This window comes from Manacus candei, unplaced genomic scaffold (assembly GCF_025592945.1).
Source record: "Manacus candei isolate 608988 ecotype Guabito, Panama unplaced genomic scaffold, ASM2559294v1 h1tg000017l, whole genome shotgun sequence".
Lineage (NCBI taxonomy): Eukaryota > Metazoa > Chordata > Aves > Passeriformes > Pipridae > Manacus > Manacus candei.
In genome coordinates this window covers 15,719,179-15,741,292 of record NW_026138065.1, presented here as the reverse complement: position 1 = coordinate 15,741,292, position 22,114 = coordinate 15,719,179, and the positions used below count along the sequence as shown (strand labels likewise).

Sequence of the window (22,114 nt, the reverse complement as noted above, 5' to 3'; positions counted from 1 at the left end):
TTAGCAGTTCAGATTATTAATATGGCATCATGCTTAGAACCCGCAAAATGCAGTGTAGATAATGGTAAAATGATGAGGGCCTAATTGCACAACAGTGTTAAGGAGAGCCTGAACTTTTTAAAATTTGTACTCTAAATAAGACTAATTATAGGAAGTGAAATAGGCACACAGAGGGTTAATCAAGTTTATTACCCAAGGTGACCCAGCAGGTCAATAGCAGAGCTCACAGTAGGATTTCTGAAAGCATTCACATATTGGAGAAAATTCTATATAGGGAAAGACTCTGAGCTCACTGGTTTGCTTTAAATAAAAGGAACAATGGGAAGTTACTTAATTTGAGTATGTATAAGTACCGTTAAAAAAGTAAAGAGCTTTTTAATCTGAGAAGGGTAAAATAAGAACTGAGGGCTAGCCAGACAGATTAAAATGGACATCGTAGTGCATATTTCCTTTCACATTAAAAGTGATAAACTAAAGAAACTGGTTAAGAAAGGATGTAGCAGATCCTTCATCCCTAGACATTTTCAGAAAAGACTGAAAACCTTTCTTGGAAGACAAGTGTTAGCCTCGCTCTACTTACTTGATTTGATACAGGAATAAGTAGGCAGTGTGCTCTGCCCTCCATTAGCAGAACTGAATGGTTCTTATGCATTTAAAGCTAAATTCTAACAGCTAAGTGAACAAAAATTATTCAGTTATCTTGAGTCCATTTCCAGGAGTCCTGGCTATTTGGCTGTATGAAATCTAACCTAAGCTTTTGCAAGGAAATTACCCAAACCTGAATAACCTCTTGTATTAACCAAAAAAAAAAAAAGGCAAAACAAACAAATAAAAAAGAAACCCAAACCCCACCCCCAGCCTCCCCACCCCCCAAAAAAGGGTTTGAATTATAATCATTTTTTTTTAAGAACAAAACCGTAAATGACTCTGCTGTTCCTGTTTCCTCATGGACTAAAAGAGGAACAGCCAAATTCCTACAATACAAGGCAGACTAAGTCTCAGGGTGGATTTTTCTGTTGATTTTTTTTTTCTTAAATCCAGGAAATACTGGAAAGTTATCTGTATGTCTGAAAGAGCGAGATTTTTAAAAAGGTTTAGCAGGCATCGTTCACATCAGATTCATATTTAGTGTGTGAGAACTCCACATGTAATTCACTTTAAAACACTGCAGTAAATGAAAATAAATGCTAAAGAAAAATACCAGTTAATGGCAGAGGGATGGGAATGTGTTTGTGCTTAGGAAGTTTTGAATATATATCTATTCCTGGTGTGCCACTTCTGGCTGGTGGACTGTGCTGTCTAACTTTTCAGGAACAGTAATAATAGTAGTGGCTATTTTTGCCATTTCCTTTTCTGTAATCTCTGTATTCAAGATGGTACATTCTGGTCTCTGTTTCATGGAGTATAGGTTGCCTGGCAGTGTATGTCAAGCTACTAAATTATTTTACTTGTTTTTCCTTTTTGCATTTAAACATGGGTAGGATGGACTTTATCAGTTTTCTGTTTAGCTGTTCTTTTAACAAAGTGCTTTGCAGCTGACATCTGAAGAGTTTCAGAGTTGCTATGGGTTTGTTATGGCTAAAGCTGCAGAGGAAGTCCAAGTGAATCACAGATAATTGTAGTCCTCAGGATAGCCATTTTGTTAACAGAATTAGCTCCATTAATCTTTCTAAGCTGATGATTAAACAGAGGATAAAATATCATCAGAACAACACAAAAACTATGTTAGAAACCCCCCCAACATTATTAAATCCTATCTAAAGATCTTATTGTAATACTTTCTAAAAAGGGGGGGAAAGTAAAACCAAAGAGAGAATTTTCCAACATTTTCTTCTGGAAGTAAAAATGCTAGTTCCCCTGGCAGTTTTTTTAGAAAGGCACATAAGATAGCATTGGGGGTTACATTTTCTGTCAAATTTTGAGGCATTTTTAACCAATTCTGTTCAAGAAACTTAAATGTTTCGGTGCTATTCTTGAATTTACCTTTTTGGAGGAATTGAATTTCTTTAGAACATAACTTGATCAAAGTCTCTGAATCAGTGCAATTCTTGGCAGGCTGTAAGTAGGAGAGATATTTTCAGAAAGGATTCTTTTGTTTACTTGATGCCAATTCTGTGTAACTATTGTGGTTTGTATATCATGCAGTGATTTTTTTATTGTAATGTCAGTGTTTGTTGTAAAGAAACTCACGTTACAGATACATATATGAAAGGTCATAGAGAATATTTGTGTAGAACATACCTTTTTCTACCATCTTCATGACCTAGCAGAAGAACATTAATTTGTAATTCTTGAAGCTTCTGCATTTATGCTTTCATCTTTGTGCTTGGTGAAGAATTTTTTTTTTAACTGGGAAACCAATATTTTTGTGATATTTTTGCAATCTCCTTTCTATAACCCAAACTTAGATAATTCTGTAAGGTAACTATTTCCTTATTGCTTTTCAGTTTCTTTTCTTGAAAATAGAGACATATCTGTGGTGAACCCAAATGGGAAAGTAGGAGATACATTTTTTAAAATTGCATTTAATTTATTAAAATTATCAATTACAAGTATATCTAAACAGAGACATTTTAACAAATGATAAGCCTTCCATTCCCTGGATGAATGATAAAGTAAGTCGTCATGGTTTTAGTGTCTTGATTTAAAAACTGTTCGAAACTTCATTACTTTTTAAAAACCTACCCTTTATGTTTGGGATAAAGCCATGGTCTTTTGACATAGCAAGACAGCTGAAATAGTAATGAGAAGTGTTCTCAGATTTAAGAATGAGGTTAAAAGAGGTTAATATTTCCAAAAGAAAATTTTGCATTTTTTTCAAAGAATTTTAGCTTGGCTTTTTTCTTGAAATGTTTTTTAACTTCCTTTTGTTTCCTTGTGACAACTTCATGCCACTTCTGAGCTGTATATATAATTTTCTTCTCTGCATGACATGATTGTCTGCTTCCCTGCATCCTTTATTCTTCTTATTCACGTGTGTTTTTAATTGAAGGTATTTCTGTCCCTGTATTATGTTATTTCTACATCTTTCTTCAGTTCTGCCTATCTGAAGTAGTGTTCTTTGTTTCTTGCCTGTCCATGGAGCTACCCCTCTTTGGCACTACCTTGGTGTAGTTTGACCTTCTGGGTAATTCAAAGAGTTCAGCCCTGCAGCCTTCTTTAGCCTTGGGTGCCAAGGTGAGACTTGAAACAAAAACTCAAGTCAGTCACTGTGTGACTCAGTGACACTCAGCAGTGCTGACATGATTATCAACCAAAACTTCATGAATGGTACACTAAGGTAAACTGCAAAGGAGCTCAGGGATTTTGTCATGTTAAAAGTCCAGTTTTGCACAGAAGGAGGAGCAGCTTGGATACTGCAGAATTTTCAGGCAAGTTTTTGTAGCTTCTAGAGATGTTTCTTAAAATAAGATATTGTTTGTTTTCTGGAAATTTGAGGGAAAGATCTTAGTAATTCATAGCCAGTTACTGAGATCAAAGGCACCTCTGGGCACACCTCCAGGACTATCTGAATTGTATACTCAGTGGTTTCAACCACTTTAGCTGGGAGGTGTAGGGAGAGGGAATCTCATTCGTATCTAAATCAAACTGGCAAAAGAGAAGAGTAAAAATTTACTAATCGGAGTTTTTCTTCTCTCTGCTGCTGCACTCTGGCTTGTAGCTGATGCCAGTGTTGCACATCAACAAGCTACTTAAAAGTTCCAGCCAGTGTCATCAAAATACAGTTGGTCCCTTTGCAGCATATTGAATCAAACTGTTTCCTTCCTAATGGAGGATTAGTTTCTATCACGAATTCAAATGGAGAGTACATTTAATTTGCTTGCCTTTCAGATAAGAAGACCTTTCTCTTTTCTTCCTCAGGAGCTGAACTGAATTCAAACTCATAAACAGTAGTAATTGTCTTAATATAGAGAGTTTTTTATTTGGAACAAAACCTAGATGTGAGTTTTGTTGTTAACAGAAGCAAAACCAGAACAGCTTTACTTACAACTGAGCCTGAGCCAGAGCGAAACTGAAGTGGATTCAATTTCCTGCTCCATTCTTCTGTCCGACTCATTGATGGCTGTTAGTCCAGTCAGAACTCTCTCAAAAGTTACTGACAGGTGTTGCACAGTAGTGTTTGAAAGACTGAAAATATGTGAAGGCTCTGAGATTAACGCTATCTGCTTAGTTTGGGCTGAGGTTCCATGTAAGGTATATTTATTTTCTAGTATCTGGGAGGATCTCTCTAAGGCAAGAGAAAGCTTTACTTAAACCAGGGTGTCATTGATGTTCCGTACTTTTGGTTAATAGGCAAGTTCCAGAATAATCTCTTTCGTGGGTTTTGTTTTGTGCGCAACTTGACATCATCTAAATATCACAATTCCTAGCATTTATTTGTATCCTGTTTTTGAAGATTATTTTACTGCATTTAGGAAGGATTTTAATTTATACCACCTCAGTCTTGGATCTTCCAGCTGTTAATCTCCCTGATTTCTGAGGTCTAAAAATCAGCACAAATATTTCCTTCATTCATTGTACATAAATGTGATGTGGATATCGCCTACTATTATACTGTCTTGAGTTCCTTGAGTTCTCCAGAGTGTACCTTGCAGGAGGAGAGTGCAAGAAAGGTGTGTTTTGACTATAAAGAGAAGAAATATACTATATGGTTTACAGGAAACAAGTAGTGTTGCTTTGATATCCTAATCTGTAAGTCTTCACACAGAAAGTCTTGCTTAAGGGATGTAGGGAAATATGGAAAATACTCAGGGAAATAAGGAAAAACGTATGCAGTGCACCAAAACTCTTGTATGTGACCGGGAAAACTAACAGGACAATTCTAATGTCCTCTGCTTATCTGTGTACTTATTTTTATGCAGATACCTATTTCATAATGGTTGTCCAAAGTGTTGAAAAGGTGTCTACTCAGAGGAAATATTATTGTAATGAAGTTAGCAAATATGCTAACTAGGAGTTTGGTTTAGGTGTAGGAGCAAGTGGTTGTCTGAAATTGTACTGTGGTAAAATAATTTGACAGCCTTTATCAGTTTTAACACGTAGTAATTGGCCAACCACTGTGTTTGCAGTCCTGATTCTCTATTCAGTGTTTCATTGCTAGGTGTATAGGTAACTCCCTCCCTTCTGGTTGCAGTTCTGTAGCATGACATTAAAAATGCCCATAAGCCAAGACAATAAATGTGTTTTAAATACTTTTGACAGCTAATTATTTCCCTATGGTTTGAAGAGTGACACTGCACTAGTGCATTAAAGAATACATTTTGAAAAGCCTTGTGATGAAATTACAGGTCAGATCTTTCCACGCAATGCAGTTCCTTTATTCTTAAATCAAATAACCATCTGTTTAGGAAAGTGTTTGTGCTCTGAAGAGTTTCATTTCTTTCTTGAAATGCATTTGGCAGATGTTTCAAGTGAATGGCTTTTTGCAGACTTTTTTTTTTTCAGTAGATGGTTTTACTGTACTTTCACTCAAAAAGTCTAGTTGAGTGTTGCTCAGCCAAACCCAGCTCTTATGCATTGTACTTCACGTTGTCTCTCGGCTTGTATAAGTCCTTTGTGCTTTACCTTCATTACCATTACTAAAATAATGCAACCTCCATTTCTACTGTAGATATTATACAGTGAAAAAGTGCTACATAACTTTGGCTTGTTCCCCTGCCTTCATAAGGCTTAATAATAGAAGACATTTACATCATCAAAATAACTGTACTGGGTTAAATAAACCAACAAACAGCAGACACTCGTGTCTGAAACATTCCTACTAGTACGAGTGTCCATTGATCTGTTCACATGCAGAATGCCTGGAATGATTAGTCCAGGCAGCCTTATCTCTTAAGGTCATTGACTTATTTTTCTGCTCATGAAGAGATCTCTCTCTTATTGATTTATTTCTCGTTATCATGAATTGTGAGTGTAGGTATTTAGAAACCCTAACCAGGTTGTCATATAACTCCTAAACGAGTTAATAATAGGTAATACCTTGTGCCATACATACTCTCCGCCACCTGAAGCTTTCAAAGAAGTGAAGATAGTCTTTTATTCTCTTCAGATCATGAAGTCAGAAGCTTGGTTTCATGCAGTGACCCTTCTGTGGTCATGCTGCTTGATGCCTTTGCAGCCGTTTGTACTGCTCTGCTGTCTTGTTGCATGTAAATATAGCCAGCTGTCCAAGCTCACCTTCTGGATTCTGCCAGAAAATGAGCCATGAACATCCTAATCCCAGCACAGTGGTCTGTAAAAGTTGTTCTTCCTTCTAACACGCAAAAATGAGTATGTCACATGTGCATGTGTCTCTATGCATTCAGAAATGCACCTTCTTTGGTGCCATAGGTACAGTAGATCATGGAAGGCCAAAGTCATATTACGTGTGATTCTGGATGCTGCAATTGAGCATTATATATGCTATATTAAGTAACTGAAGGATTCTTGTTTTAGAATTGATTTCTGAATCCTGTGGTTACTTCAGCTGAATCTTTTTTTTCGCTGGCTGCTTCTGTTCCGTATTATGTCTGTGCATGTGTCTGACACTGGAAAGTGTTTGATGTTTTCTGTAGGTCATGCAAGATATTTGATGGGGTTTTTTGTTGACTTTTGAGTATGAGTAATTAATTGATAGAATCCCCTGTGGCCAAAATTTCTGAACTTTTATGTATATCATTGTGGTCAATTACAATGTAGCAGGCTGTGTTATGTTTCTATGTAATTATAATAATCAAATATATAACAAACATAATGAAAGGCAGATTTGTGAACTTTGTGGCAGTACACTGACTTCAAAGAGCCCTGCTTTCTTTGCCAGAACAGCAAGAGGCTGATGGGAGGGGGGAAAATCACAGAAAAATGGAGATTCTAGGGAAGTTTTATATATATGTTTTCTGGATAATTTCTTTAAAAGTCAAGTTTACCTTATGTAATTAATGATGTGACATTTGAGATTGTTAATTTTCAGATAATATTATTAAATAACTTTTTCTCAGCTGTTTTGCTGACCTTATGTAGCTTTTTGCAAAACTATTCATTTCAGGTGAGCTTGCTAGGGATTCAGGTGTGAATGCTGGGTAGCAAGTTTGCAAGTTTAATCATACCTCTAGCTTTTTTTTTTTTTTTGGTCAAGTTTGCTTCTGTTCCAGTGCTGATGGTGGTTTTGAAAGTTTTTAAATAACTTGGGCTTCAGTCATTTTGACTATATTAAAAAATATCACTGTTAATGTTTTAATTTTTTAAAATAAGTTAAAATAGGTACTGTATTAGCTGTCTAAATTGAAGCAGAAAAATTTCATGGCTAAGACCAACTCAGACTATTTCCATTCATTTTCTATTACATTATAACTGTTCTGATTTTCTTATGCATTTTCATGGAAATAATATTTTATCAAAATTGGATAAGTAAATGCCTCTAAAAATAGCAGACAGATGAAACCCCCCCACACCCCTTCAGCCTTTGCAGCTATTGGCACTATAAGCACAATTTCTTCCCATCTTTCAGAGAAGTTGTACGTTCAGCAAGAAACTTTGTTGTGCTGTGCTCAGTAAGGGTTAAAACATACTGACTTCTCAAGTCTGATGTGACTCAAATAACCATCTGCAGTGACAGATCATGTGCTTGGATGTTTATGCTTTAAGCTACCCAAATATCAGATAATCCTAGAGCATCACAAGAAGAGGTGCAAAGCAGGTTTTATGATTTAATTCTTTCTGTTTCTGTGGCTTATACAGTCTGTTTAGGTTTACACTGTTGCCAAAATCCTCAACAGCTTTAGGTTTAAAGGAGTTTTGCATTGTTTCATATACTGTCTAGCTAAAGGAAGATCAGAGTAGAACTGACTCAACCTTTGTGCTATTGGGAAGTTCAGTTATGGAAAATGCATTTATCTACTCATTGTTTATTTCAGATCTGCATTTCTGTCAATGACTGTCCTTAAATTTCTCTTGAAACAAGTTGGCTTTTAAATGAGTGCAGTGCACTCAGTCTTAGGTGACATTCTTGTATTGGAATATATATGGCTGATGGACTCTCTTATGATCAAATGAAAACTTATGGCAATGGGGCACTGAGCCATTGAAGACAGTAGTTTATTACTTGTTTACAACAGATCTCAGTTTGCTCCATAAAGCATGCAAAATCTCTGTGCTGGTGCTGTCAAATAGAACAAAAAAAAAATCCAATCCAAATGCTGACAGAATTATTCAGGCTTATTCATATTCAAATATGAAGCATCAGTGCAATCTGATTATTTTCATAGCATATCCTAATCTTCCTCGTCTGTGTAAGATTAGTGAGTATGTGGTTTCATTAGAAAATCGTAGTCTAAGAGAATTCTGTCCAAGTTTCTTATTTTTAGGGGTGGGAATTAATGTCTTGCACCTGAGAGGAGAAAAATGGTGAGCTTCTAGCTGAGCTTAGGGCTCACTTTTTCAGAAGAATGCATAGGTGTTAAGAACTTGCAAAAAAACAAATCTTGAGGAGAAGCTGAACCATTTCCACAATATTCTGCATAGTTTGATTGAATTTTGTGTTATTCCAGAGTTGCCCAAGAACTGTGGTGCTTTGGAAATGGTGCAGAGAAATATTTATGCCATTTTTTGTTTGGTTGTATTGTTTTTACAGCTTAGTATTAACTGAATGGAGAAGAAAGGAAATTGGCTCCTAGATATGTACCATTAAAGCTGTTTAAAAAAAAAAAAAAGAGTGCTTGGTAGTCTCTGGTACTGCTGGAAGGCAGGATGTGTATCACTTGACAAAGTGAAGCTTAACTGAGGAGTAGGAGAAATGGTCCAGTGGGCAGTCTGGGCCTCTGGAGACCAGAGTTTTCTTGTTTAACCATAGCCTTCTTGTATGACTTTCTGGCAAGTCATTTAGTCTAGCTTGTGCCTTTGGGAGTATCCCATTTTGCAGATGGGGAACTGTCTCAGAAGGGTGTTGAAAATAAAATCCATTAATGACTGTGAAACTGTATAAATGCCTTCAATATGCTGAAGCTTGGCCTTGGTTTCAACACGGGTTTTTTCCTCTGAAAGTATGTCTGGTTTTATGGATGGTTGCCTTTTGTTCCCTGAAACAGGCTACTAATAGGTTTTATTCATGCCTGCAGTTTTTGATGATCTGTGCTGCTTTCCAACAATGATTGTACTCATCTCAATATGCTGCCACATATGGATTATTTGAACAATATAGAAGTTGTTTAAAGTACCTTTATAATTAATCGTACTTACACATGCTAAAGCTGTATTTTAGCAAAAGTCACAACAATAGCATGGGTCAGTAACAGGATAAAATGCTTTGGTGATCAAACATTTTGCTCAATGATAGTTGTTACATGTTTTGCTGCATGTGGAAAATGTGATGTATATGTGCGAGGCGCATATTTTGCAATATGTCTTGCTTGCAGCAAAGCTGCTTTTGTATCAACTCCTCCATCCCATCCCTAGTTTGCATCTTGCCTTGTTCTCTGTTGTCCTTTTGAATAGTCATGTCTTTTTAGATATCTTCTCATAGTGTCTCTCTGCATGTATAAAAGCTTGGCTGCATTCAGAGCGAGTATTTTTAGTCAAGTAGAAGGGTCAGAATCAGAATTGCCATGATCAGACTATTTCCACTGAATTCAAGAATGTCTGTTATATTCAGCTGAATTTGGCCAGTCATTCTGTTTCTGGTTACATATGTCTAAGAGCATTTCACATGCGATAACTTTCAGGGCATTTGGTGAAAAATGCATGGGAACTTTATATTTTGCTGTATGCATCTTTTGTTACTTATTTATAAAATGACATTGCAGAGTCTACATGTAGTTTAATTTGCAGATTGAAAGAAAAGGTATGTGTATTCTAGTAATCTGACTATTTTGGAGGTACTTATGCCATTATGTTTCTAGGCATTAAATTAGAAGTTTTTAATTAAAAATTAAGGTGGAATCAGCCCTTTTTATTCTCTATTTGCCTTGGTAAATGAAATACCTCAGATAAAACAAAGGATTCTTATCAGTTTAGGGGACTCTGCTTTTGCTGGGGTGTTCTTTTTATAGGTAAGGTCAGCTGAGACAGCTGAGCTGCTGGCTTCTGGCAAAACTACTAATTCGTGTGACTGATGAGATTGTCAGCACAGGTACTCACTGAAATGAAATGTGGGTATTTTATAAATATAAAGATAAGAATGTCCATTTCATTCTTATTGGTATTAGAATATTTTAAGACTAAAACATGCTGTCTTTGTAAAAAAGATTCAATTTCATAAACGGTTCATTTTGCTTAAAGCATCAACAAAATTTCCAATTCAAAATCAGTAAGCATCATTTCTAATAAAATATAAATGAAAACAGTCCACTTGATGGGTAATGGAAACTTGGTTTCAGTGCTCCAGTCTTTTTCCTGAGTTGCTTCCAATGCTGTTTGTAATTAAATGGGCAGAAGAGACATTTTGTGATGGTGGGCACTAACTCCTCCAGACGCCTGATTCTTCTGCGGGGATGGTGTTGGAGTTTTATGTGTGTGTGTGCACGCTGGGATTTGAACTGCATAAAGTATTTTACTGAAAGCTTAACAAACAGAGTATGGTGCTGATACAAACAGAGCATGAGACATATCTGTCTTTAATACAGCCATCTGTTGAGTGCTATAGCAGTTTTTCAAAAGCCTCCCTCAGCATAGACATCAAAGTCTATTCATCCACCTGTGCCTCTGATCTTCTAATATTTTTCTTATTTAAAAATGGCAAAGGGAGAAGAGCAGTCTTTCAAGATCAGCAGCTTTATTTAAAACAAAAAAAAGCCAAAAAAGCCCAAAAGCCTCCCCCATAGAACTCATGCAGCCAATTCAGAAATTGTTACAAATGTCTTTACTTGAATATTCAACACTATTATTTATAAAAAAGCCACTCAACCATGCTTTCATTTTCTTCTCCTCTGAGTAACCCCTGGCCTTGCTAACACCTATTTCCTGCCTCATCTATTTAAAATACAGCTGCTGAGATCATTTTCTTGATCCGTTGGTCCGATGACATCAGCCGGACCTGTGAACTCCTCTACTGGCTCACTCTTGAAGGACAGAGAAGCATTTCTGTGAGAAGCTGGTCAGTGGAAAGAGGAGCTTGCATCACCCTGATGCATTCAGCAGCCCTGGCCAAAAAGAGGGGAGAAAGCAGAGGTTCCCCTCTTGTCAAGGTCCTCTCAGGTGATGAGAGAAACCCAGACACAAAAAAGGTGGCCCCATGAAGCTGCCTGCTGAATGTAGTCTGGCAAAGCATGGCATAGCCTGGATGTTCTGCTGCCTCCTTCCTTTCCTCATTTACTTGCTGATTTGCCAAGACCAATCGTTTGGTCTCCTAAGTCGTTAGTGTGAATCAGTGATCTCCTGGTTATCACCTCATGCTGCCCTAGTGCTGTGCCCTGATGTCACTCGTGACTTAGGAGGGCGACACTTGGTGTTGTTTGCTGACACAGGGAAAGCAAGACCACATTCCCCTGCTGTAGCAGAGCAGGGGGGAGGCACAGGAGGAAGAGGAAGGCTGTGATGAGGTGGGAGGGGAGGTTGCCTGTTCCCAGCCGCGAGCTCCGTGTGCGGTTGCCTCAGAGTAGCAGAAGCATCAAGCAAGTTTGGGGGTTTCTGTCATGGAGAGCAGAGCACATATCCTGGCCAGGGCATGGCCCTGGCCTGCCCCCATCCTCAGGGAGGCACCTGATGGCCATGACTGGGCTGCCCGGTGCTTCCTTGACCACCCGTTCCAGGATGAAGTGGTGAGACACAGGACAGGACCTGGCAGACAAGGCCCCTTGAGGCACCCTGGCAGCAGGCACACAATTTTATCTGTGTGCTTTTCTTACTAAAATAGGTTGAAAATACTGTATTAATGTAAGTCACATCGCGTCACTCAGTCTCTGAAATCACATGACAGCTGCTATGTGACAGTAAGAGCTATTGATTACATAATATTTTAGTTACAGTTTAATTTTTGAGAGATGGGTGGTGGCAAAAATTCTTTTTAATATGCGGTGCACCATTAAGATAGTCAAATCCAGCAATATTTAGAATTACTGATGAAACATGGTGAAATACAGGAAGATTTGTAATGAGCTCTTCATTGCAGTGCCTAAAAGTTACAGGAGCTTATTCTCGCAGCCTGTGAAATCTTGGAAATATGGCAGTTTAATACTGAGCACCTGTATTTCATGCAGAGTGAAAGTGATCCCCACAAGAGCAAAGGCTCCTTAAAATCTACCAGAATGGTGCAGAAATAAACAAATTTTGTGTTTCAGAAAAAGAGGATAAAGCATGTATTTCTTTTTCCCAGTGGAGATACAAAGGGAGTATTATAAACACGTGTTAACCGGCCCTACAAGCTGTGTGTGTTCATTTCCCCCGTTCTGTGACCAGAGCTGATCTGTCTTGCTGGGATCTGAATAGGTCACAGTGTTGTTTTCCACATTTGCATAGCTGGGCTCAGTATAAATTATAGTAACTAAGTTATTCAGTTATAGCAGTTTTTAACTTTCTTCCTTGTCTTCTTGCAAATAGTGGTATAAATGTATGGCAGAACAGTGCTTCAAATATTTGACACATAAAATTCACTGAGCTCCAACTTTCCAAGCATGTGCACTTCTTTTTTACTCCAGTGAAGGTACAGAGTCCCCAGCACTGCTTTGCAAAAGGAGGCTCTGTTGGGAGTCAGTGTGTCCTGCCTACACCTTGGCTTTGTGATGTTTGGAAACTTTTTGTTTCCTGCCTGTGCAGTCACTTGCTTTGGGAGCCATTCTAAGGTGTTTTTTTTCTAATTCTTTTCTTGATTACAGATTGACTTGGAGCCAGAAGGGAGAGTGTATGTCATCATAGACCTTTCAGGATCATCAGGTGAAGGTAGGGACTTTCAATATTTTATCTTATTTTTTCATGAATGGAATCTTCCAAGGGTCTCTGTAATGGAAGTATTAGAGGAGGTGTGTGCTGATATGCTCTAAAATCTGTGTGAGGTCAAGTTAAAATGAACACATTTTGGTTTATCTGCCTGTGAGTCAATAAGCAAGTTGTAGTTTTGTCTTACTCTGTTAATCCCTAATGGTAACAACACCAACTAAAAGGCCAGTAATGAACTGAGAGTAGTTTAGTAGGATTAATTTCCAGAGGAAACTTCCAGAATCTTTTTTTTCTGAAGACTGCTAACCATTATGTAGGTAGAAATGATAAGATGTCAAAGTTGAGGGGCTACAGTATATTTGCTTTTTAAATTATTCTAATATTTGGTATTTTTTCCACTAAATGTTTTCTTTTTCAAGTAAAGGAATGACCAAAATGTTATAATTTTAAGAGGTGTTTTCATTTTTATGACACAGCAGTTACATGTTGGAAAAAACTCCAAATATAGAAGAGAAGTATTTATTAAATTCTTGAGAAAAAATCTAAAGATAATTTTCTAAAGTTTCTAAAGATAACTTTGAACAGAGTGAAATGATATATGGTGGGAACAAGATAATTTATGAAGAAGCAGATCTGTGTAGTTTAGTCATGCACTTGATGACAGCCCTTTCTGCTGAAATGGCCTAGATGATTGGTTTGGGTTTGATTATTTTAATTTATGTCCACCAGTCAGCTTTGATCACCTTCTCCCAGGAGCTCATAGAGCTCAGCTAAACGAGGTTATTGTTGGTTCACGGTACATAAAGAAGATTCACATAAACCCTGACAGGACCTGAGACCTAAAATGCTATGAAATGAAATTATTTTGCCGGGCACAGTTGAGAAACAGCAGAAGAGCATGTTTATCTTTCTGTTCTCTGTAATGAATTGCTGCACTCTGACCAATTACTAGCAGTAGCTTACAGAAACACATATTGCTATAAATCCTGAATTTTAAAAATGAAGGAAGCTGTTATTCAAACTTTATAGCCACATTTTGTACCCACATAAGATATGCTCTGCCTTTTTTCTTCCTGCATATTGAAGAAAATCTCAGTTAAATAGTAGTTTCCACTTATCTTTTTAACTGGCCTGACAATGATTAACTGAAATGTGGTTAAAAGCATTGATGTGATTATGTCATAGGGCAGGTAAATGTTCTTTCAACTGTCCACTGATAGCTAATTGATACCCAGATGAGCATACTGTTAGTATTTCATCACAAGATGCATGCAAGTGTGTCAGACTGTCAACAGGCAGGAAGAAGGGTGTTATGTTGTTCTTCAAAAGTTGTTTAGAACTCTCTAGCCTTTTATACAGGAAAATAAAAAAATGGCTATGGTAATGACTCCTTTATTATGTGGTGCATTACCCTGTGACACTTGAAAGGGGCTTGGAAAGAAACTTGCAGAACTAGAATTTGTGTCGCTACATTAGCATTGAAGGGAACGCTCAAATGGAAATTGGCCAGCAAGGGAGGGAAAACAGCTTATGGAATGTTGTCTTATGGGAAGCCCTCAGGAAGACCAAGAGGCTTTAGTTGAGGTGAATTTGGTAGAACTCTGGAGAAGTTGGTGCTTATGAAATGCAATAGGACTTGTATACCTTTAGAGCTTTCCATGCAATTAAATACCTGTGGAAAAGTGTTGTGTAGAAGTATTGCAAAATTCTCTAGGAAAGTTACAGTTTTCCTCACAAGGGAAGTTGGACCACGTTTGTACAAGAGTTTGTAAACCGTTTTTGTGGTGTTTTGTTAGTGATGTTATGAAATCCTCATTTGGACTCCTTTGTTAGGACCATGGCCTAGCTAATTTTGGATATTCAGCTATCTTAATGAAGCACCTAATGTAACATAACAACTCTATGGATCCTTGTGTAGTGAACAGAAACACCTAAACCACATGAAAGTAGCTTATTCTATGTGTTTCAAAAATGCCTCTTTCATTTTATGGAAATATACATATTTACATATGTATGTATGTAAAGAGAATACATCTGATATGTATTTTATGAATTTCAGTGGGTAAATTCACAGTACTTCATCTGTATTTCTTGAATATAAAAGGAACATAAGATTAAGGTTATACTAATTGTATGACTTTGAGCGGCCAGGGTTGGTTGAGATGATTGCCACTCTTGACCTAATTTGTTAACCAGGATCTTGTTTTTGAACTCCGGTTTTCATTGTGAATAGCGACAGAGTGCATAGCAAATGGGTATCACTATTTCACCTGGAATTCTGGAGGCAAAAAAAAATGACAATTCATGAAAATAAAAATACCTGTAGTAACAATTTTAACTGGAGGAAGCAATCAAGTTGCATGTTTCTCAGTTATCAGTTTTTTTAAAAAAGCAGCAAAACATTTCAGCTGCTGAAATGTAGTATATACTCACCGACCACTATTGTCTTGTAATGCTGTGTACTGAAATTAGACTTGCTTCTTCTAGGTGATATAAGCAGCTTTCTAGTTATCAGCAGTCAATAATGTAAATTCAGTTATTTGGCACTTCTAAAAGATTTTTTAAGACAGATATCCAAATTCTGTTTTGGTATAATTGACTTAAGATTACTTGGACCCATTGATATGGACAGAGAGCATTGTTACACTGCCTCTAAGAGGCAGAAGTCCTAATTTTCCAAATGAGCCCTTGTGTGAATAAATCACTATATAAATTGAAAGTAAGCTTATGTTGTTACCATATACCTCTTAAAATTCAATTTTCCTTTAGTCCCAGCTACCAGATTGCTTATTTCTCTACCCTATTTGCATTTACATGACAAAACAATGAAAACAGTTCATTGTTAAAAGCTGACTTCCTCAACAAAAGTATACAATTCCTCTTCCTCCTCCCCCCCCTTTGTCTAAGCTGAATCATTCATGGACTCTCATTACTTCTGTGGTTTAGGTGTACAGAACAGATGGAAATATGGCAGGTTACAAAGGGAGGTGAAGTTTTTCTGCCTCTCCCTAGGCAGAGAAACACTTTTTGAGAGCCAGCTTTATGTATCAATATCAGTATCTAGCAGATATTTCTATGTGCTGCTGTAGAAAGAACAGTCAAGTTGCTGTCTTTGCTACTTGCAATTTTTTTCCCATTCTAAAGCCAAGCTACAAATCCATGGGAGGTTACAGACCTGTGTCAGCTTCTCTGCCACTCAGTGTGGTGAAATTGCTTTCAGAAGCCACCTGAAGGAGAAGCTCTACTTCTCCAGCAGTAAACAGTGCACTTCTTAGGAGGCAGCCTGGAAAGCCCAAGGCTTTTAGACTGCTCTCCACTGCATATCTTGCAACCCGGCCAACTCATCCCAATGGATTGTTGAAATCTCAGGGAATTTAGATTTGTTCTGAATACATAATTTTCTAGAACTTGCTTCCATTAAATTCCAGTCTAGTTTTTACACTAATGCTGTTTTGAAGTCTTCTTATAGCTTCTGAATGTTTGTGTTGCACTTAGAGGGATGGTGAGTAACTATTTATTCTAGTAATCTTTCGTAAATTCTGTAGTAGGAACTGTCTGGCCCACATACTGAAAAGAAAATGCTAGATAAACTGTTTGTCACACAGAAGGTGATGTTATCCAAAGTTAGGATTTAATTTTTTCTGTTAAAATGTGAAGATTCCCATATTGTGCTTCAAAATCAGTTCTGCAAAATACTCTAGCATGCGTTGGTGATATTGGCATAGGAAGAGGGTGAGAAAACACCTTTTAAAATACAGTTTTTTAATTCTCCATTTTAAACTATGGAATCAGTATTTCTGTAACACCTGTGAATCACCTTTTTCCACTTGCTTTGTCAGAATTGAAATGCGGAGTTATTTACCTTCTGTAGATTTACTTTATTTGGAAGGGCTTTGTTCATTCAGAGTAAATCCATATTTGTTTCCTATGAATGGAAGCAGCTGTATCAGTGAAAACTTCCCAAATGTAGATGTGCACTAAGGTGCCCATTCACAGCCTAAAATAACTGCAACAGTTAATCGGTAAAGTTCTATTTATTGATTTTTTTTTTAATAATTCTAATACTTCTGTTGGATTTTTTAAGTGTTGACAAATAGTAACTGCCCACTCAGAACTTTAAGAGATATTTCAAAAGCAAATCCCTTTGGTCAAACAAACAAATGTGGTTTCTCTGAACCTGGCACAGCAACTGATAGTATGAGTTGGAATTTTTTACATAATTCTTTGAGCCATGTACTGGGCCATATGCAAGCACATAACATCTTCAAGAATAAGAATTTCTGATGGCTTGCTTCTGGGAGACCAAATCAAAATGTGGGTGGCTGCTGTTGTTGTTACTCTATCAGAATAGTTTGTCAGTCTTGCAAAGCATGTAATCAGTCACTCCTGCTATTAACCAAACATCTGGTGACTCCACGTTATGTATGCAGTTATAAGAAAAACAAAGTTTACAGTAGACCCATGTTTGTAAGAAGGAATTAGCTTGAGAAAGATCCATCCTATTTTTATTCTGTTACTTAGCAAATTGGATATAACGGTTGCACAGGTTTTAGTCTTGTATCTTGAACTTCTGCCTGGGCTATGTAGAAGGTTGTGTGTTGTACCAGTCTGTCAGTGAACAGGAGAATCTGTAAGACATTCTGTTACTCATTTCTTCAGTGCTGCTTCTTGTCCAAGGTCATATTGATTTGCTGCATTAATTCAGTGTTGCTGTAGCGAATGCATTATTTCTAGACTGAAGTGCACTCATTGACTGTTTTATTGACATGCTTTGAAAGTGTCTTTTCATCTATTTTTTTTTCTTTTTTTTTCCTTTAGTGCTTATAGAGTTTTGTGAGTAAAATTTTTTGAATTATTTTTTTGAATTGGGGAATACTCAAGAGCTTCAGTGTAGCTAATCTAGGTCCGAATGCAGGCTGAAATTTTAAAACATAACTAATGCAATGACACAGTGATTCAGTTTATAAACTGGAATAACAGATGGCCAGCAAGTGGACGAGAGAGGTAAATTGCCTGAGGAATGATTAAAAACATTTTCAGCAAAGTCAGTTTTATATATACTGAAAGACAGGTGTTGCTATATTTAAAAGGTTGTGACCTGCCTGCTGCATTTGCCATTGTAGGTTTCTTGTTTCTTTGGAGTTACTGGTTTACGTGTGACACAAATGTATACGTACAGTAGCTTTCTACCAACTTAGAAATTAAGTTGCCATTTGAAATATGTCGGTATTGAATCAACTGTAGAAACTTCACAATGACCTTGACGTAGTTTTCTTAACTGTGTTTATTAGAGGTAATATGTAATAAAAATTTAATAACTATTCAGAACTCTTTAGGTACCATGTTGAATCAATTGTAATGATTATTTATCATTAGATGTCCCAGTTTGCATTATGCAGTTGTCTTTCTATACAATTACAGATTGCCCATTTTAGAGCAGGTAGTTGAATTGCAATAAAACACCACAACTTCCAATACATTTATCTTCAGATTCATCTGCTTGTAAAATATTAAAGTTGCACAAGATAAGGAACATAAGGTGATATTTTACAATAAAGGCTGCTCTGAAGTCATGGCATTTTGTGAATGGGCAGTATTTTGTTTAGGTTGATAATTTGGTCTTTTGCATTGAAATAGCCAGCAAAGAAGTCCTTAGAATTCAGACTGCATCAGGTTATGTATTTAACATGTAATTCAAAATATATGAGTTTGGAAAAGATTTCCCAGTTCTTCTTAGCTCATTTACTTGAAGGCTCTCAGGTTTGCAGATATGATTATTGTTGATTGGCATGTCATGGCAGAAGGTCTGCATGAAAAAAATATCTGTAACATAGATACGGCTTGTTAATCAAAATATCCAGAGGATTTGTTCCAGGCTTTTAACTTAGGTAGAATCAATACAGCAAGAAAAATTGTATTTCTGTTCTATGTTGTAGTGTCCCTTTGCAAAGATCTGTTCATAGAAAGTATCGCATGGGATGAAAACGTTCTCTGCAATTCGTAATGTATCTATTTGCCAGAGCTTTTCCTTAAACTGCTTTGTAATTGTTGTCATCATCATTAATTATGCTTCTTGTGCTACAAGGGCTCAGTGAATGAGATCTGGTTGTGCCACGCTCTGTCTGAACAGAGAATAATAGAAGGTGCTTAACCAGAAATCTCAGAATCTAAATGACATGCATCAGGGAGTTAGTCTTTTTGCATGATTGTTTCAGGAATTTGTGTTACTGAAGAGCAGTTGTTTCTTTCACTAATGTCTTCTATTAAAAATACAGCCTTGACAGGCTGTTAGTTTGTCGCTTCCTGGTAGCCATTAGCTGCTGATACTGGTGTGCTGAACCGGTCATGAAAGAATTCTCATGTTTGTTCAGAATGTCTAATATTATGACTGTGTAGTTAGACCTCACTGAATGATCTTCTGGTAGGTGGAGAGCAGCTCACCCCCCTTTCTAGAAACATTTTTCAATTTCTCAGAAACCTCATTGGAAGGTACAAATTGTTCTTTATTCCTACTGATCGACATCTTCATTGCAATGCACCTCTAGCCCACTTTCACTATTCCTCCTGGCATCTCTCTCTAAAAGAAAGTTTCAAGTTAATCACCAGCTTAATTTAAATGCACATAATTACATTTTAAGATTTCAACACAGAAGTCAACCTTGTTTATTGTATTACTTTTGTCTGTGCTGGTTTAACCACTTGTTTAGAAAGGTTACGTATTTTCTAGATTATTTTTACTTGTTTTTAGATGAGAATGAATGGAGAGTCTATTTTTAATAACCCATGCACTTATGGGAAACACATGGAAAAAAAGTCACTATTAAGACCTTCGTATCTCTTATTTTGCAACCTAAAATTTGATTGACCATTCAACTCAAACTCATCCTTACCTTCCTCTGTGCTTTAATGTTTGAGAGGTAGCTGAGTGTTGGAAGTGGCTTCGACAGAGCCATGCAGAGTCTGGGAAGGGTCAGTGGTGGAGTCAGAGTGTGTATCTCTTAGGGGGACACAATAAACCTCTGTAGCTTCTCCAGAGTGAAAAAGATCTGCACGAAAAGACTTGTGGCTTTGAGCAGGCAGTCTTCCAGTGGTAAAATGTTAAGTATCTGTGAAGTAGGGATGCTACTTGACAGCTGGGAAACTGTTTACCAAGACTTAGCAAGCCACTTGAACATTACATTATTAGACTCAAGGCTGGTTTTTTTTGCTGGGAGTTAAAATAATCTGAAACTGTGTGAACAGTGCTGAGCTGGCAGTGCTAACTGGATCGTTTATCTTCAGTCACTTGACTCAGGTGGGTTTAAGAGTTAGAGCTCTTTTACAAGTGCAGCTTCCCCTAGAAATTCTCAGGAATATTGTGTGCTCAGGGAGATGGGGTTTGAAGCGTGTCCATATTGTATAGCTTTTCTCCCTTTCTACTGCGGAGTAAAATACCCAGTCAGAGAAACCAGGCACGCATTGGTTGTTCTGCTCTGTTCGATCTCAGTAAGGAAGACTCCGCTTCTGAAGGTCGAATCTGACATTTTTATTTATAGCTTGGATAAAGGTAGGGTCCTACACTAGCTTTTTAGTTTTTCTTCTGCAGGCTTCCTTGCTTTAGTAGAAAACCAGCAACTAGTAGTGTGTGAACCAACCTCAAACCTAACCATAACTTTTCTTTTCAAAACTTGTTATGCAGTGTATCGACTGAAAACCTATTTCCTTTGAAGCTTTGGGTTTATGTAGGTAGGATTTGGGGGATTATTTTTTTTCCCCATTCAGCTTTTCACTCATTCAAACTACAAGTGAGGAAAAGGAGTAAAATCAAAGAAATGAAAGAAAAAAGTGATTTGCAAAGTTTTCTCCTTCTGCTATGTGGCTTCATTTCCTCCTCTTAGGAGGGATAATTCAAAGCTATTACTAATATGGTTTTTCTCTTGAGTCTTATTTGATTTAAACTTAAAATAGCTCTGTGCTGAAGTGTGGAGGCTTATTACAAAAACGAGTATTTTTTCTATGTTTCTTTTTCTTTTTGAAACTCTTTGTCTATTTTATAACTGTGTATACAACTGAAAGAAATCTTTACCGTCCATATCTTGTGTTTTGTCTTTGGGTTTTTTTGAACTAAACAATCAACCAAACCAAAAACCACCAAAAAATGCCCCAAGAATTACATTTATGCTAATATGGAAACCTGAAGGTTGTGGTGCTCAGTCAGACAACTTTCTCATCTCAAAGGAACAACCGTAAATAAATCTGTTAAAATAAGTTAATGTCAGCAGATAATTGTAATATCTGACTCGGGTCAGATATTGTTGGTGTGGTAGGTAATGTCTTTCTTCTGAGACAAAATTTCACCTGTTGGTAACATGGCAACTGGAAGTAGATGTTTTTTGCTTCTCAAGTGGCAATAACTGGAAAGCCTGAAAAGAGGAACTGTGAAATAATAGTCCGAGAGTCCACATTAAGTTCTTGGCTCTTGCCAGTTAACACTGACTTGAGTAATGGCACAGGCATTTAGTTGGGAAAATGAACTTTGCAGGCGAACTTTTCAAACCCAAATTTCTTTTTAAAGGTAGCAGTGCACACACAAATCAGCACTTGGTGACAGTTCAGTCTGTTGGTGCATGATCCTTTTAAACTGCGCTGCTCAGTGAAGAGATTCTCCAAAGGGTGCTTACATAAATTTAACTTTGTGTGGCAAATGCCTTCATAACGAACATCTCTCCATGGATTTATAGCCACCCCTTGGATTGTATCCAGTTAGCTGATTGAACATCTGGTAAGCATTGTGTGTTTGTACTAAGCCCTTACTGTATAAAGCTGGCTCAAGCTTTTCAGGCAAAGATCGATGATCTTTTCTTGGCAGGCCTTTAGCCGTTTGCCAAAACAAATGCTTTGCAGGGAACAAGACACAGATAGAAGATTTAGTTTAAAGACACCTTTAAATTGTACTGTAAGACTTTGTACTTGTTTAAGGAAAATTGTGTTAAACTGAAATAGAAAAGTATTGAAACTTATATACATACCATGTTTCAAACTGCTGTTGCTCTCTTCTCCATTTATGTAGTAAAAGTTTTGATTTCCATATGTGGGGTTTTTTCTTCCTTGCAAAAATGTGCAAGGCCTGTGGGATAGGCATGTTTAATTTTACAACTGCTTATGTCTAGTGTGTTTTTTTGAAGAAAACTGGAGAAATGTATCAAATTAAAAACTATAGTGATGTTTTCATACATAAGTGAAATATGAACTAATAATAAGTTTTGAAATAGAAATGTATTTTTGGAAATCT

General features: G+C 37.0%; 1 protein-coding gene across 2 annotated transcripts in view; it reads left to right on the top strand.

Annotated features, from left to right (window-relative positions):
* The window catches only part of PRKCE (protein kinase C epsilon), a 286,002-nt gene that overhangs the window by 84,455 nt on the left and 179,433 nt on the right, over window positions 1–22,114 (top strand). For both annotated transcript variants that reach the window (XM_051782886.1, XM_051782887.1), the window contains exon 2: window positions 12,783–12,846. In XM_051782886.1, coding sequence (XP_051638846.1) covers window positions 12,783–12,846 — 64 coding nt within the window. The remainder of the gene's footprint in view (window positions 1–12,782; window positions 12,847–22,114) is intronic.